Genomic DNA, 19,271 nt, shown 5'->3' on the forward strand with positions numbered 1-19,271 from the left:
TTTCTTGGTAGCAGAGTCCAGAGACTGGGGTCTAGGTTCATTACCTTCATAAGGTATCTTAGCTGTGTAGATCCCAATGGCAGTTATTGGACCATCCTGTGTAGTCCCATTAGGGGGTACTGATCCATGACTAGTTGTCAACTTCTAGGTTGAGTATGTAGAAAATGTGAAAATTGGCAGTTAAATATTAGTCCTCAACTCTGTCCAATCCCCATGTGTAGAACTTACAAAGTGGTACTCCAAAGCGCTACACCCTTATCTTAACCATCTATTACTCAAATTAGTGATCCATCTCAAAGCTACAATGGTCGTAAAACACTGATTATATAGATGATGTAAATTTTCGGTTTAATGGATAGCCAATCCCCATATGTAAACCACCTGACAGACGGGAATAGCCAATGAAAAGGAGTATCCTTTCCAGATTGGCGGGGTACCCATTGACTATGGTTAACATATTGGGTATGAGGGGGAACAACCAACCAGCAGATATAGATCTGTTTGGCATAAGGAGACGCGCTTTAAAAAAATAAAAACCTTATTTATACGACAGTCTTGGAGTAAGCAGTTTACAGTCAAATACCCACAGCTGTAACATTATAAATACGTTTGACCCTGAAATCATATACAGGTGCAGCATGGAACATGTGCTAACACACCAACATCACCTTGTACCATATCAGTTGACAGCTGGGCACAGTCCATTGCATACTCCAACTCTCCCTGCCCCCCTTCCCTCAAGGGGTCCGCAGAGTCAATGTCTGCCAGATATCACCTCTGTGGGTCCCAGATGTCCTTAGGGCATCGGTACAGTTTGCACAGATCTCTGCTCTCGTTCGTTTACACAAACCAGTGCATGCAGCCCTTCCGCACTATTAGAAGATTGTCTTGATTTCCAGTGTTTCAGAATACATTTCTTAGCTACAGCGCATGCCACATGAAATAGACGTTGAGAGGCTACAGGCATTTTTCCTATGTCCCCCAACAAGTACTTGATCAGCGAAGGGAATGGCGGGATGTCTAGCATAGTATTGAGTGTTATCACCACAGAAGTCAAGAACAGGGGGGGGCAAGCCCCATACATATGAAATGAGTCAGCTAGCCCACCTCTGCATTTTACACAATATGAACTGGTGCCTGGGGAGAATTCGGGGTTCCATGTAATAAATTTGCGTCAAAAATGGCTGTGAATACAAAATATCGCTACAAAAATGCTGTGGTTTTGCCGCCACAATCATGTAACGGATACGGGGGACACCCCCGCAACCCCCGGACCCATTATACCATTTAAGGGAGCGGGGCCCACCCCCGCAACTCCCGCTCCCCTTAAATGGTATAATGGGTTACACCTTTACTGGATCAAACCACAGCATTTTTGCTGCAATGTTTTTTTTTGCGACATTTGTGCTGCATTTGTGCTGCAATAATATTACCCGATAGTGAATTTGCCCAGTATAGCCAGCGAATTTGCCCAGTATAGCTAGCATGTAATGCAAGTGATTTAGGACCTTAAATTGTATCAGACGGACGTCAGCATTTAAGGAGACAGTCTTCGTCAATTGATAGCATCCCACAGCGAGATACCCAGGTCTCTTTCCCACACGGCTCTCATGCCATTGCACGACTGTATATGTGATTGTAACAGACCATATAATCTAGACACCCCACAACGCATCCCATCCGAAGAAGCCATTGAGCTAATGAATGTATCACTGGTGCAACAGGGAAGGAAGGCCACCTTCCACGGAACACAGCCTGCATTCAGTAATACTTCAGCATTTGGAGGGGGTCCTCGCCCAGCTGCTGAGAGAAAACCTCCAGAGTCACAAATGTCCCCCAAAGTCAGCTGCCCTACTGAGTCCCACGCTTTTTGTAGATCCTTTTGGAACGTAGGGACAATTGCCAGAAAGTTCCAAAGCGGGACTGCATTATGGTAGGGCGTCTGAATCTCTAACCTACTAAATATCATTGACCAGGCATTGACCGTGGTTCTGACTGGGTCATAGATACAGGAATCTATCTATCATTGGTGGTACATCTACCAGTGGAATGCTATGGTATATATATTACATATTATTCCTGTATGTGGCGAAATGAGCCTGGGAAGCCAGATAAGAGTTTAAAATCTGTCGCCGCGAGTCGCCGGACTCATAAGGTTCGGTCACACAAGGTTCGGGTGTGGTAGCTGATCCTAGCTACCACCCCCCCCTCCCCAGATGAATCTCAAAGCCAGCATCCGCACTGTAGTGAAGAAAGCACACCCCAGCCAGACGGGAGCATTGCAAAATTAATAAAGCAACTTAGGAAGAACATAATCTTAAATAAGGATCCCTGTCCATAAAGGGAGAGCGGGAGACAAGACCAGAGAGGCATTTTTGCAGCCAGTTGTTGCAAATAAAGCTCATGATTCTCCGTGTACAGTGTTTGTTGGTACCTAGATATCATGACCCCCAAGTATCGAAGCTTCGAAGGTGCCCATCGAAATCCCCCAAGATCAGCATATTGCTCAGTGGAAGGCATTAAAGGGAACAATTCTGATTTTGCATTATTTATCTTATACCCTGAGTATTGCACAAACCTGTGGATATCTTGCATAATTGGGTCCAGGTTGTGCTCGGGATCGCATCATCTGCATGCAGTGAAATGACCTGAGGTGGTCCTGATATCCCCCAATGTGCGTAAATGTTTCGGACCAATGCCACCGGTTGGTAGAACTCAGGGTTATCTAAATTTGGACCATACGTGTTTACAAGTACTATCTGGTATTACTCCAGCTTACCCCAGCCCAGAACGTAATGGCCTAGGGGGTCAACAGTGCTCCTGGAAACTCTGAACCCCAGGGAATAATGGATCAATGTGAGGAACCACAACAACCAAGGAGAGGTGCAAGGGAAACAAGGGCCCACACCTAACAATCCCTCAAATAGGTTGAAAAACCTTTAGCTTCAAACAAATAAATGGTAGGGGGCGAAGCAATCTAATGCATCTTCAAAGATGCCAGTAGGAGAGCTAGTAGTTTTGGAGAGCATAGTGCTTCAAACAAACTCACGAGGCAGTGTGTACAAAATATAGACCATTTTACCTCATCAAAATCAGTTTAAAAATGCAATCAAATTGCCAACAAAAACATACACAAATTAATAGGAGACCATTATTGAATAATAGGTCTAATATTCAGTGCAACAATGAAACCAGCAGGGTTATGTCTAAGGGCCTATTGGTATCCAACCCTGTGCGTTGACACCAACAAAAAGTGTCTTGATCTGTGCAAATATATTCTCAAATATATTCTCAGTCAAACACAATCCCATACTCCATTCATACTACTCTGAAGTCATTCATACTCATTCTTTCTTGCAACACATTATACCAACATGTTTCTTTCCAATCATTATGTGATCAAAAATTGTGTGGAAATTCTTCAGGGACTGTCTGCAGTCCACTAAATGCACTAAAGGGTGGAGCGGGGGGGGGTTTGTTGTAAAAGGGGGAGAAGACAATAATCAGTCCAAACACTTATGAGAACTTTGCAATGTGAGGACCCCCCTGGTTTGTGAAGAGAAGTCAGTGTAGATCCGCAAAGGGCCCCACCGGCATGCACAAGTCTCATGGACCCTCCCCATTGGAATGTAGGAGAGGATCTTGTGTGCTTTGACAGGATTATTTAAACCCTGTATGTTCCATGTTAAGGAGGAGAGCAAAAGCCCTCACTCACCTGCCACACCACATGCCATTTCCAATTTCTTGCACAAAATCTCTCAAGACCTGTAGCAATGACCCGCACCCTGCTGCCCCAAAACGACTGTCAGACATTTTAACAATAGAAACCGTCCATCAACCCAGCCACCCGTGCCCTCCCCATCCACCACAACCTGATGGTGTACCCCGAATAACTATATTCTTCTCAAACGGCAAAAACCATGCATTAATGGATCATAAAACACGCTCCTTACCACATGGATAAGACTGGTAGTATATATAAAAGAAGGTGTAAAGCATCACACACAATATGTCCACAGGAATTGCACCTACACGAAAAATCCGTGTATTGCCTACTTTACTTCGTAAAACATGTCTTTATTTGATTATAACACTCTTAAAATTCATAATCCAACACACAAGATATAAAACATATAAAAAAAGACTAAACTTCACAACACACATGACGATCCCAAAAATCGGGTTAATTCAGTTGATTTTTACATTAGCTCCATGTGGAACTCCACACTGAAGAAATTTCTTTTTTATGTCGGTATTATTGGTGCTTTCTCAATAACCCAACTTGTACAAGTTTCTGTCCTAAGAGCACATATTAATGTGGGACATTCATCAGGGGTAAAGATAATATGTGTTTGTATCTCAACGGTGATGGTATTTCCTTCCTGTCACTTTCTTGTAGCCCTAGAATTTGCTAAGAAATTGACACCTGTGGAATAAAAACAACGTATATTACTAAATTTGTATAGATGTTTTGTGTCTTATTAAATAGACTACAGACATCATCACCCTGATCCAAAAAAGGGGTGTTCGGTATATATCTTTGTTTACATACCTTCTAAATAGTGGTGATAACTTCCACCACACTTCACCAAATCTCAAATTTTAGTAAAGGACGACTTCCAAATGATTATAGAATGTCGTTCACAAACTTCCTCTCGAGTTCTATAAAAAGAAACACACACATAGAATACATAATCTCATTTTTAACTAAAGTGAGCACTCTATCTGGCCTGATATCTTTCAGCACCCAAGCCTTACTTACAGCACTTTCATATAAGCCAGGACTCCAGATTAGAATAGGCCTCCAACTTGATAGATGGTAGGTTGAGGCGACAAGGACAAATCTCCCTATGGAATCAAAACAATGGGTTTGTGGTCTTGAAATCAATTCCACTTCCTACCTAATGTAATAATCACTTGTATCTGGACACTTTATTTCAAAAACCCATTATATAAGGGTACTTCAAAAAGGAGAATAGATATTCCCCCAGACCCTTAAGACTCTAGGGTTACAGCAAATAATTAAATTCCAGATTATCTTACAGCTAGAGTACTGCAAAAATTAACTATATCTATGCTATAAGCCGGTATATATACTACCTCTTACCTTAACAAACCCGATATGGCCACTAAACAGGTTCCAGGTATGTCTGTACCAATAGCACAAAAGCCAAGGCGCTTCTTGAATCATTCGTGTGACATCGTCACATTACACGGGACGTGATGACGTCACGCGTAGAGAAATCGCTTGAAAACGTCATCACATGTCGCGTGGCGTCCAAAATTCACGTACGATAGCGTCTATGGAACCAAACACCAGAGGCATACGAGGGGGGCGTGCTGAAGCTCACTCTCTAACCGCCCAAAGCTGCTGGGATATGTAGTAAAAAAGCAGAAATGTGTCATGCAGCAGGGAAGAGAAAATCTCGCTGATCTTGACCCATAAAAGTCCATGGACATTAACACAGTATTATCATGGTAAGCTCAGTTTGTAAAAATAAGCAAGATAAGCAAAATAGCCCAATGAGCAAAGTAAGCACAAACCGAAAATTAGCCATACATTTTTCAAAAATACAGTCTCAACATCTCTTTAAACCCCCGTGTCAGCAGTGTACGATCAAGTTAATAGAAAATTACAGAACTTTTTCAAAGGTGCAGCCTAAACATCTCTTACATCCCTTATTTCAAATCTAATAATGGTGGACAACATGCATTGTTTAACACAGTGATGATGTTACTGCAATCTTTGATCAGATTTTAATTCATCAGTGTGAGGATCAGGAAACTTAGAACATATACTCATGGGGACCTCCTTCCACCAATACATCTATATGTACAATTGTAAATAAAGACTCATAACAAGAATGACTGTATAAAGACGGTGTCCATTATGCATTATGCCACTCTATGTTTTCGTTTAAACCCTGAATATGGCTCTTAGTTTGGAAAATTAATTTTTGCTCCAGACTTAAAAGCTTCTTGTTGATCAAATCTTGTGTTTTGCCTTTTATATGTTTCAAAATAGTCCAATTAAAGTCTGTACTTTTATGATGTTTTTCCAAAAAATGCTTGACGAGTGGTGCTTGTTCTACCTTATTCTTAATGCAACTCTTATGCTCAGTCATTCTTATTTTACATTTCAGATTAGTTTTACCAATATAGATGTATTGACACGGGCATTTAATAACATATACAACATTCTCTGTATTACAGTTTGTATGTTCAGTGATATTCTATTCTTTTTTAAGACCTAAATCTACTTGGGTTGTTTTAGTAGTCTGTGCACACATACTGCAGTTGCCGCATGGATGATGTCTTACTACTGGAGGTAAATCCCACAGTCTTCTCTGTTGGGTTTCTCTGTTTCTATTGTTTCCAATGTCGTTCCTCATCACTAAATTACCTATCGTCGTGCTTTTTCTTGAACGCCACTAGTGGTTTCACACTTTCCTTTGACATCACCTTCTTCCAATTTTTGTTAATGATGCCTTTGATCTTATAGGATAGATTACTGAAGGTATTTACAAACACTAATGGACTCTCCTTTCGTGTCTTATTCTGGTGTAATTGGTGGTCAAATAGGGCTTCTCTGTTGTTGTTGAATGCTCTCTTTGCTGCATCTTTAACTAGACGTTTAGGATATCCTCGATTTGTCAGTTTTGTAATCAATTTATTGGCACCTTCCTCATATGACTCTCTCGTACTACTGTTTCTCTTGATACGAAGAAATTGACCAAAAGGTAAATTATTCTTCACATGTTGGGCATGGTGACTAGAAAAATGAAGGAGTGCATTTCTATCTGTTTCTTTGTTATAAGGTTTTATCAATAGGGTACCCTGATGGTGGTATATCGAGATGTCTAGAAAATTAATCATGTCATTACTCATATTCATAGTAAATTTAAGGTACCTATTTTGTATGCTGAGCCATTTGTTGAATTCATTGGCCTCTTCTACACTGCCCTTCCAAATAACGAAGATGTCATCTATATACCGCAGCCAACACACTATGTTGTCTTGGAATGGGTTAAGACTGCGATATATGATGGTTTCTTCGAACATATTAACGTATAAATTTGCTAAATTAGGTGCCATGGCTGCACCCATGGCCGTCCCTTCAATTTGGACGTAAAATTGTCACATAAATTGAAAAAAGTTATTCGTCAGAGCTGTCTCTGTACACCACTTTATAAAGGAATTGGAGACTGGGTGCTCATCTTCTCTTTTGAGGAGGGTTTCTTCTACAACCTCAAGGGTTGCCTGTTGGGGTATGTTGGTATATAAAGCCTGTATGTCCAGACATAATAATAAATTAATATCTGGATCAAACTGGCTACCCTCAATTCTCATTATAGCATCAGTGGTATCTTTTTCATAGCTTCTCATACTGGGTATGAACGGGCGGAGATAGTAATCTACGTATTTAGACAACGGTTCCAACAGTGAATCAATACCAGAGACTATAGGTCTTCCGGGAGGATTTCTTAAGTTTTTATGGATCTTGGGGAGTATGTAGAAGATTGGAATTCTACCATTCTCTCTCACAAGATATTCTCCTTCTTGTTTGCTAATGAGTTTTAAGTCCACTGCTTTGGTCACTTTATCTCTAATGTTCATAAGTAATTCATTGCTGGGATCCTTATCTATTTTTTTGTAATGATTGGTATTAGATAATAGATTCAAACATTCTTCCACATATTGGGTTCTATCCAAAACTACTATTGCACCACCTTTGTCAGCTTGTCGAATGATGATATTAGTATTGGACCCTAAAGATTTTAAAGTATTCTGTTCATTTTTACTGAGATTGAAATGTCTGGGAATGCCCATGGATTCAAGCGCTCTTAAATCTTCCAATACCTTCTTTTCAAATACAATAGATTCAGGGGAATAAGAAGACGGAAGGGCACAGAACATAGAAGGGTTTCTGAGGCCACTATAATTCTTTGAACCATTGAAGGAGTTATTTTCAAAAAATTCTTTAAGGTGGACTTTTCTCATGAATTGTTGAAACTCCACTCTAAACTCAAAAGGATTATGATGTTTAGATATCACATAATTGAGACCTTTATTCAGTACACATTTTTCATGTTCAGTTAGAATAGTAGCGGAGAGATTGACTACCAGCCCCTGTGACTCCGGGTCTGCATCCGGTCTGGGGCCCATTGTCTTTGTCCGTTGCCTCTTTCTAAAAAAGGCTGTCGTTGATCATTTCTACCTTGATTGTTACCCCTTGTACCTCTTCCTCTGTTAGATCTATTCTCGCTTTCCTTACTGTTGCCACTCGATCCTGTTCTACTATACTCATCATTATCATCAGATCCTGCACTCGAACTGTATGAAGTATTCCTAAAACGCACTCTGCGTTTTAGCTGTTGATTGGCATTACGCCCAGGTTTTGGGTCTCCAAACTTATAATCTTTATTGGTATAAATGAAAGCTTTCTCATATGAGAAATTCTGTACATCTTTCTTCATACGTTTCACTCGTTCTGTAATTGTTTCCGTTTTAAAATCCTGCATTTCTTTTAGGTGTTTTTCTAAACTAGTCTTGAAAGCCTCAACTTCAAATTTCTTCTTAATCTCTTCTTCCAATGATTTTAAATCCACTTCTATTTTTTTTAGCAGTTTCCTGGGCTGTTTCTATTATTAGAATGAGCCAATCTCGACCACATTTATTAGAAATGTACTCCATTTCAATTTAAAATCTTGATTATCCAAGAATAATCTAGGTTCGTTCCTGACAATCAATCCTTGTGGTAACGCCTGATGCTTGACGTATTCTAACATAATGATGGCATGTAACTCAGTTCTTATGAGTCTTTTTCTTAATTGTGCAAGTTCATCCCATTGATCATCTTTAGTGAGGATATCTAGGTCTTTGTCCAAGCCCATTATTGGTAGGGATTCTATCAAATTACGCACATATTCATCATTATATGCTAGACATTTATCTGATTGAGACGCCATCTTTACCGTATTACACGGTTATAGTATTCACTGTGTGGTTCTTTAAAAAAACCTTGAAAGGAGTGTATGGCTATACAAGCCACCGAGACCAATTGGTCTCTAAATATATTCTTCTCAAACGGCAAAAACCATGCATTAATGGATCATAAAACACGCTCCTTACCACATGGATAAGACTGGTAGTATATATAAAAGAAGGTGTAAAGCATCACACACAATATGTCCACAGGAATTGCACCTACACGAAAAATCCGTGTATTGCCTACTTTACTTCGTAAAACATGTCTTTATTTGATTATAACACTCTTAAAATGATCATATCACATAACATTCATAATCCAACACACAAGATATAAAACATAAAAAAAAAGACTAAACTTCGCAACACACATGACGATCCCAAAAATCGGGTTAATTCAGTTGATTTTTACATTAGCTCCGTGTGGAACTCCACACTGAAGAAATTTCTTTTTTATGTCGGTATTATTGGTGCTTTCTCAATAACCCAACTTGTACAAGTTTCTGTCCTAAGAGCACATATTAATGTGGGACATTCATCAGGGGTAAAGATAATATGTGTTTGTATCTCAACGGTGATGGTATTTCCTTCCTGTCACTTTCTTGTAGCCCTAGAATTTGCTAAGAAATTGACATCTGTGGAATAAAAACAACGCATATTACTAAATTTGTATAGATGTTTTGTGTCTTATTAAATAGACTACAGACATCATCACCCTGATCCAAAAAAGGGGTGTTCGGTATATATCTTTGTTTACATACATTCTAAATAGTGGTGATAACTTCCACCACACTTCACCAAATCTCAAATTTTAGTAAAGGACGACTTCCAAATGATTATAGAATGTCGTTCACAAACTTCCTCTCGAGTTCTATAAAAAGAAACACACACATAGAATACATAATCTCATTTTTAACTAAAGTGAGGACTCTATCTGGCCTGATATCTTTCAGCACCCAAGCCTTACTTACAGCACTTTCATATAAGCCAGGACTCCAGATTAGAATAGGCCTCCAACTTGATAGATGGTAGGTTGAGGCGACAAGGACAAATCTCCCTATGGAATCAAAACAATGGGTTTGTGGTCTTGAAATCAATTCCACTTCCTACCTAATGTAATAACCACTTGTATCTGGACACTTTATTTCAAAAACCCATTATATAAGGGTACTTCAAAAAGGAGAATAGATATTCCCCCAGACCCTTAAGACTCTAGGGTTACGGCAAATAATTAAATTCCAGATTATCTTACAGCTAGAGTACTGCAAAAATTAACTATATCTATGCTATAAGCCGGTATATATACTACCTCTTACCTTAACAAACCCGATATGGCCACTAAACAGGTTCCAGGTATGTCTGTACCAATAGCACAAAAGCCAAGGCGCTTCTTGAATCATTCGTGTGACATAGTCACATTACACGGGACGTGATGACGTCACGCGTAGAGAAATCGCGTGAAAACGTCATCACGTGTCGCGTGGCGTCCAAAATTTGCGTACGATAGCGTCTATGGAACCAAACACCAGAGGCATACGAGGGGGGCGTGCTGAAGCTCACTCTCTAACCGCCCAAAGCTGCTGGGATATGTAGTAAAAAAGCAGAAATGGGTCATGCAGCAGGGAAGAGAAAATCTCGCTGATCTTGACCCATAAAAGTCCATGGAAATTAACAGAGTATTATCATGGTAAGCTCAGTTTGTAAAAATAAGCAAGATAAGCAAAATAGCCCAATGAGCAAAGTAAGCACAAACCGAAAATTAGCCATACATTTTTCAAAAATACAGTCTCAACATCTCTTTAACCCCCCGTGTCAGCAGTGTACGATCAAGTTAATAGAAAATTACAGAACTTTTTCAAAGGTGCAGCCTAAACATCTCTTACATCCCTTATTTCAAATCTAATAATGGTGGACAACATGCATTGTTTAACACAGTGATGATGTTACTGCAATCTTTGATCAGATTTTAAATCATCAGTGTGAGGATCAGGAAACTTAGAACATATACTCATGGGGACCTCCTTCCACCAATACATCTATATGTACAATTGTAAATAAAGACTCATAACAAGAATGACTGTATAAAGACGGTGTCCATTATGCATTATGCCACTCTATGTTTTCGTTTACCCCGAATAACACCTCTTGTCGAACCTCATTGAGCTCACTGTGAACGTCAACTTAAAACAGCAGTTATTGGTTATATTCAGCATAGCGTCCAAAGAGAGACAGCTGCATACAATAGTACAGAGCCATATCAGTAGGTATCAGAGATTTCCACCAATAAGTCCATCACCCTATGCCTGCTGCATAGTTGTCGCAGCCCGGTCCTTCCGGCCAGAGTCAGGACCCCGGACCACTGGGACAGGTATAAATCTTTCAATATATGCTTCGGCCTTGTGAGGGGATTCAAAACAGTATGTCCTTCCCCCCGTGTTGTATGTGCAATTTGGCCGGGTACATCATGGCATACTGCACCTTATCACGCAGGAGACGTTTTACCTGGTCAAAGGTTCACCTCACCGATTGGACCCCCGCCGAGAAATCTGGGTAAATGTGGATCCCTGCAGAGTCGAATTGGAGTGTTCCCTTCTCTCTCACTAACTTAAGGATTATATCTCAGTCGCAGCAGTTTAAAAGTGTGGCAATTTGGTATGCGGAGGAGCTCCAGGCGTTGGGACCGGAGCCAGTGACCGGTTGCCCCCTCCACCAGAAATGGTGGTTGTTCCAGTGCGAGCGTGATTCTAGATCCTCACATTTCGAGCATACCTTAAGGAGCTCCTTCTTGAAGGTCTGAAGATCCTGACTGTGTCTCTCTACCGTCTCTTCCAGATTGCTGACCCGTGTCTCCACAGCTGTGATATGCCTGCTCTCCTCGTCTAATTTTGTTTTGAGGGAGTGGATGGTGGACACAATGTCGTCAAGTTTAGAGTTCACTGATGCAAAGCCAGCCTGCATTGCTGGCATGTATGGATCCATGTTGGAAGTATTCAGGGGCCCTCCACAGCAGTTTCCACCAGAGCATCACAGGCTGTAGCATCTCTGTGTGGGGTACTAGTGAAGGAGTCCATAGAGCCCCTTCTTCTTTTTCCACTCCCCCGTGTCATCTAGCCTAGAAGTTGACGCTGGGTAGGGGGAACTATCCAACTCCGAGATCACCAACATCACCATCACAGAGCTTAGTAAGCCAACGTATCTATGGAGCCCCAATCGAGCGCAAGCCCGCTTCGGGCACAGCTGCAGCCTCCCCCCAGCAGTGTACACCAGGTAATTTATATGGCGCAGGTTGGCCTCCCCCGTCGGCAGACAGATCAAACAGCAGACTTTCTGGACCTCCGATCTGTAGTGAACTTTATTACTACGTCCGTCTCGTAGGTGAATCAGACTACCAATGTGTTCAGTATCACAATGTGGTCCCAACTCCAGGTATGCAGCAGATGGAGCAGCAGCACCGGGGGCTCAGAGCATCAAACGTGGAGGTAAGAGCCCACCTCCTCAACCACCTCAGTTTAAGTCTCAGGAGAACATCAATCCCTGGCACAGCAAAATAATTAAGGCGGCGGCTAGTCCGGCACTAGGGCAGCCAAGGCACTAAATCAGCACTGCGACCCTGGCAGATGAGGCGGCCCCAGGTGTATGCCTCGCCGTGGTGAAGCAATGGGGCACTGTCCAGCTCCTGCCCAAATCTCCTGCCTCAGACCACTAGTATTCACTGCCTCATAAATTCACCATGTGCACTAAGGAGCCGCGCAGCATGTCTCCAGTGCAGGGGTTATGGTGGTATGCCGGCCTCCCCAGCAACGCTCGCCCTGTGTCCAATCTGTCAGACAATGCCCCGGTCTCCAGCCAATCTCAGAGAGCGTTACGCAGCAGTGCCCAGAACCAGCACATCCTGCACCGCGCGTGTAATCGCGCTGAATTTCAGTGTGGCACAACACACACGCCCTAGCAGCAGCTCCTCTAGGTGCCCCGGACCACTCGCAAGGGCTGGGGGGGGGGGGGAGTAGGATTCAAAGCGCTCTCAACATCTGCAATCGATGTGACGGGCACAGAGGCCTGAGCAGCTGCGTTCGTGCCCATGGTAGCCACTGCCTCCATTAGAGGAACTGTGGCAGCTGTATCCTAACCCGCCGCACCACATGGACTAATGAGCCAGTCGCGGGTCCAAATCCGGTGTATCAGGAGACAGCGCAGCTCCCCTGTAGGGCAGTGTTTAGGCACAGGCTGCCCCACAAAGCTCACTCCCCTATACAGGCCCTCCAGTCATCACTGCCAGTGTCGGAGGCTGTCCAGAACCTTCGGGCAGCAGGGCTCTGACTGAGCCAGCCCCACACCACAAGTTCAGCGACTCCGGATTTTATCTTGGTCACACACCACGGCACTGGTGTCCATGATATAGCTCTTGTGTCTCGGCCCACAATCGGGTGATGGGCAAATTAGGATGCAGAGCGGCCTTGCAAGCTGCAGCTGATATTGCAGGCACCGAAAATCAAATGTTTCCTGTGCTCCCCAGAGCTTCTGCCACCACCTATAGAAATAGTGGCAGTTTTACTGTCAGCCGCCGTACCGAAAAAGGAAGCATTTTGTCAGGTCAAGATCAGTGAACGCGGAGCTACAGATTTAGACTGCCATTCTTGTTGCTGCTCAGCAGCTCCCCCATAAGAAGATAAGCGTACCCTATGTTGTAGACCTTATGTCATAGTTTGAAATTAAGGTTGAGTGAGCTGGTGCTAAAACCAGCTCCTGGGTGTCGGGCATCACCTAGTAAGCAAGAGCTATCCACTACAAATCTAACTTCCACACGAGATGCACACTTTAACGTTTGGCCATTATGTATGAATCACGTCTCCTAGATATACTTCTTTATTAACATTCACAAGCACTCGAAGTTAATATCACATATGCATGTTTGTAAGGCACCAGTGAGTCTGGGGAGCCAAACGTAGCTCCTGATAACTTTTGGTTTCAAGCTAACAGGGCACTCCTAATGTAGCAGCAGGAGCTAATTAGCACCCAGCTATTTCAAAACGTGTTATGTATATGAGGGGACAGTCCAACCACCAAATGTACTTTATGGAGTATGAAAAGGTTACTTAACTGGCAGGTGGAACTTCGACATAAGGGAATCAATCCTATGTATGGGCTTTTGGATATAAATCTCTGCTCACCTGTGTTCTGTCTGCTAGGGTCTCGTTTCTGTACCTCTCGGGGGGTATAGGTCGTCATCGCTCTTGCCTGGGTTTGTATGCATGTGCCGGAGTCGGCACACCCCGACTCACTATTATTGTGTATGAGATTCTCTGTTGTGTGAACCTGCACTACCACTTTCCCATGCCTTAAAAGAATCAATTCATTTTCTCTCTACTTTCAGGCATCCTCAAGCTTAAGCATCTATGGAACCTGAAGAAAATGAGATGGTAAGAGTTATCCTTCTTCAGTAATGCTCCCATGGAAGTTTCTGTCCTATCCATACCAAGTCCCTTGATTCTTCCCGGTTTGATCTCTGTTAGTTGTTAGGCACATAGCCTTCAATTTGTTATCTGTGTCATGCCCTAAAACCTCATAGTTCTGGTCCCTATCATTTTGGTAGCTATGCCTCAGGTGTTGAGTTCTGGTGCCTACTGTTCCAAAGTCAGGCCATGTAGTCTTGTAGTTTTTGTCTCCATCCATAGTCAAGAATGGCTCTTTTCTCCAACGGTAGTTAGGTACCTGATCATCACTACCACCACTTTTTATTCATGCCTTTTAATCTTGCTTTTCAATTCAAGCCTTTGAGTATTCCAGTTCTAGTTCAGTATGTCATGAGTGATGTCATTTGTGATGCCATGGGTGTGCTTGGGAGACCGTGCAATGGGGGCCTCATAGTTAAGGTGGTATAGCTTCCAACACCTGCTAAAGTTGAGGGGTCTTGTTTTATTAAATCTGCACCTTAACGTAACTTCAACTACAGATTTCTTTCCACTGAATTTCAAGTGTTTTGTTATGCTATTATTTTTAAATGTTTATATTGCGCAACATGCCCAAAGGCCTCAGTGCGCAGGAAGGCAAAGCCTGGTCAAAAAGAAGGGAGATTGAGCCAGAGAACAGGCAGACAAGGAAATACAACTAATCGTTGGAGTTTAAAAAAAAATGTTTTTAATGCTCTCTTGAAGCTAGAGACGCAAGGAAGATTCCCAATTTGATGGGGGAGGGAGTTCCATAGAGTTGGAGCATACACCTGAAAACAGGTGCCACCAAAATTGTTCAGATTGTGTCTATGTACAAAATGTGTATTGGCCCTAATGGAGCGAAGAGTATGCCTGGTAGTTGCCTTACACAGCCAATTCTTGAGGTACGTGGAGTCTTGTCAGCCATGCATTTGTACGTCCGAATGAGTATTTTATAAATGATGATTTGGCCAACTCGGAGCCAATGCAGAGCTTTCCTGGAGTCCGAGAAATGGTCGCGTAGGCCCAGATTGCAAACTGCTCTTACTGCCCCATTCTGGGCAGTTAGGAGGCTTTTCAAATTATGTTTGGATGTGCTAGCAAGGAGACTATTACATTCTACATTACTACATTCCTTAATCACATTGTATGTATTGTAGGAAACCTGAAGGGGTCTCGCCCACTAGTCCCCGGGTATCTGTCATCCTGGTGACCAGGGCACTGCCATCGCTTTTGGATCCAGTTCCTGGGGGTGACCAGTGCGGGAGGATCACCTGGGTGAGGGGTCTTTGGGGAGTGGGACACCGGACGGCGTGATGCTGTATCCCCTTCTCACCTTCCCTGTAACACCTTTACCCCACCCTACCAGGTAGGATACTTAGGAACTCACAACCCACCCCTTCACAGCACGAACACTTTCTCACTGACATCTCTCTATGAGAGAAAACGGACTAACAACCGAGCCGTATACCTGACATGTCCCACAACGTCACACACACCCGACTTCCATTACACTTCCCCACATGGATAAAAGGCAGAGCACAAGAGCACACTCTGAGTGAGGCAAACCACACAAGGAAACAGCAGTTCCAAGATGGCAATTTAACACAAGGAGAAAGCCGGCGAAACAGAAGGGAATCCCAAGGAGGGAAGTGCCCTTGTCCTTTTCGCCAGGGAACCGTTACTTTAACGAAACCTCAAGAATAGAAAGCGTAAGACCAGGAAAGCCAGCTGAAGAATCCTGCATTGTGTCTTGGAGGTACCCTGGGCCCTCCCGCGTCGATAATCAAGGTGGGTAGAATCGCCTGCTGCCATGGAACTGTCCTTGGCTCCCATGCCAAAGTAGCGCCAGTGAAATCAACACAGCCGGTGAGTTGGGGAGGCCGATACCAGACCGGACTGTGTTGAAGCCAAGGTTGCAAGCGGCAACATTGTATGGGGAGCGCTGAAGCAAACAGTGCATTATACGCATGTGATAACCAAACGCGAGTAAAATTGAACAACAGATGAGTGATTTTACTTTGTAACGAAGATGCGATCGATACCTTTGACAGAGTTGTCCAGCACCGCGTGCATGCTCATTCGAAGGTCTTTGTAAGGTATCCAACTGAGAGTTGACAAAGGTGACAAACAACTGTGAATCGAAGTGATCCTGCAATGGGTCAAGCAAATTCCTGTGTACAATCGAAAGTCTTCAATGTTAATACAGTAAAGAAAGTTGATGACAAAGTAGATAAAGTTGGTCGGAGCCCGAACGAGGGAGATCAATTGAAAGCTTTGGTTTAAAGCAAGTTTGTATTAAAGTGAATTAAAATTGGTACGAGCCTGACAAATGGAGACTGATTGAACTTTGTGTTATAACGAGTCTGAGCCCAGCTGAGGGAGATGGGGGGGGTGAACCGTGAATCGCCAGAGAAATTTGATACATGAACTGGATACATGAAAATCCTACGAGCATTGTGTTAAGTGGATCTGAGCCCGCCTAAGGGGGTTGCGAGGTGAATAGTTAATCACCTGAGAAATTGAGTCCGTGCAAAATCCTGAGAGGAAAATAACTGCTTGTTTGTCTTATCAGGCCCTCTGAAAGAAGAGACTTTGAAAGGCAAAGAGACTTGGGTACGGAAAGACCCTGATGCTAGTGTTTGAACTGCACCCTCGTGCTAGAGAAGCCAGAGACTGTCCTAAGCTCGAGTGTGCCGTCTTGTCCCGTGCTGAAAACGTGGGGAAGGGAGGCCAACGGCCTGAATATCCTGACATATTATTTCTTGAACACTTCTTTCTTTTACATAACATTGTTTCCCACACTATTTGTATTTAGAAGTAAGGATTGGCATTGCATTGTTTTTTTTTTTTTTTTTTAGTATAGACCCTTTTCTTTTGACAAGACACCACTAGGACTACGTTATTATTATTTGATGGTCGTAGCTTGCTCCCATCTTTAGATTTAGGATTAGATGGGCGTAGTTCAAACCCCTTTTGCAGTTAAATAAACACCCTTGAACTGTGGTCACTTGTCTGTCTTACTGTTGATACCATGCTTTCCTTACAGTATCATTAAAGAAAATGGAATCCACGTCAAAATCAACTGAGCGCTCAAAGTCCAGCTGGGTGTCGCCGACATAGTTGGTATATTTGATGCCGACGCTATACAGCTGGTCAAAAAGGGATTGTATGTATATATTGAACAATAGAGGCGAGAGGCAGGCACCCTGAGGAACACCACAGAATAATATCTCTGGAAGGGCTTGGAATCCACCCATTGCTACTCTCGCTGATCTGGGACCAATAAATTAGGCAAACCAGACAATGGTCATCTCAGAACAATTGACACGTTTTCGCAGTCTTTCTAGCAATAAGCTATGATCAACCAAGTCAAACGCAGCAGAAAGGTCTAATAACATGAGAAGCGCGTACCTGCTATTGTCGACAATTTGCACCAGGTTCGCTCATAGGTCCCGCATTGCTGTTTCTGTGCCAAACATTGCACGGTAGCCGGACTTACGTATACCTAGCAAGTTGTTCTTTTTCACATGCTCTTAAAGCTGCAAATAGGCGACCTTGTCTAAGATGTTCAATAAGTATGGAACATTGGTGATTGGTCTGTAGCTTCCAACCGCCTCAGGATCTCTAGAGTGTTTTTTTCAGAATTGGAAAGATCCATACCTCCTTGAGGCTCTCAGGGACACATGAACTAGTTATGGATGCATTTACAATACTAGTGCTTTGAGGAGATGGACATGAAATAGAGTCCTTGATGATCATTGCAGGGCATATATCACCAACACACATTGTGGGTTTAAGCCCATTTACAATGTCAATCAGAGACTTTGAGTGATAGAGCTCAAACTGAATTCTGGAGTGGAATTGCATGGCTTGGTCGAGCTGAACGGCCGCTGATTTGAAGTCTGCCCATTGCGGCCGCCGACCTTCCATTTGTAGTGCAGGAGTCCCCAACATCCTCCCTCTTGTCCCCACAACTGATGCCCAGGAGCAAAGGATCTGCAGACATACACAGGAACAGAAGCCAGCTGGAAGCAGTTTTTCTTCTAACCAAAGGTACTGTGACCCTAAGAGGACTTGTCTTTTGTTGTGTAGCTTTGCATGTTTTCAGTTGAGACGTGTCTTGGTTGCTTTGCAGAGTTGCTTGCAGCTTTGCCCCTCACAAGCCTCCCAGCTTGTGGCCCTTCAAGTGAATCTTATTTCTACAAACCTTTCTAAAAACTTTGTGTAAGACTTTTACTTACCTGCAAGAAGATTTTCAGCTCCCTTGGACTTTGCTCAACTAACATTGGCTGTCCTAGCTCCCTGTGAGACACTCTTCTTACCTCTGATATTGTGCCGTTCCCTTTACTCCAGGAAAAGAGTTAATTAACTTTTTGTTGGAGGATTAAAAAAGTACTACCGGTTTATGAATTCATTTTTGTGAATCTTTGTTTTATTCCCATATCTAAACCTATTGCACCAAACTTAGTATTGCTCTAAATGTACTGATGGTAAATCAATGTCCACAGTGTCCTAGCTATTTAAGTCACCGATGGGTGTAGGAAGTGTCTGTGTGCCGTCTCCAATGTGTGTTTTGAAGTATACTTTAAGTGTTACATGTTTTGCTCCCTTCTGAAGAAGACTTCTATAACTTACTGTTAAATAAATTAATAATTGTTTAATCAATAAACCTTGAGTGTAAGAGATTATTTGAATACTTGTCACTGTGAATCTCTGTGTAAAAACCCTACTACTCACATTGACTCCTTTTGAGATAGGCCTGGCTGCTCAGCCATACTACCAACTTGTGTAGTACAGACTTATACCAAAGGTTGTGTTACCTATTGCCAGGAGGACAAGGTTTGTGTAGTCTCC

The 19,271-nt window shown here is 42.7% G+C and overlaps 1 protein-coding gene across 3 annotated transcripts in view; it reads left to right on the forward strand.

The window, feature by feature from the left end:
• TAFAZZIN (tafazzin, phospholipid-lysophospholipid transacylase) overlaps positions 1-19,271 on the forward strand; it is a 212,134-nt gene that overhangs the window by 61,303 nt on the left and 131,560 nt on the right. For all 3 annotated transcript variants that reach the window (XM_069645466.1, XM_069645469.1, XM_069645467.1), the window contains exon 4: positions 14,360-14,405. In XM_069645466.1, coding sequence (XP_069501567.1) covers positions 14,360-14,405 — 46 coding nt within the window. The remainder of the gene's footprint in view (positions 1-14,359; positions 14,406-19,271) is intronic.

This window comes from Ambystoma mexicanum, chromosome 2p (assembly GCF_040938575.1).
Source record: "Ambystoma mexicanum isolate Mex_15411 chromosome 2p, UKY_AmexF1_1, whole genome shotgun sequence".
Taxonomy (NCBI): Eukaryota; Metazoa; Chordata; class Amphibia; order Caudata; family Ambystomatidae; genus Ambystoma; species Ambystoma mexicanum.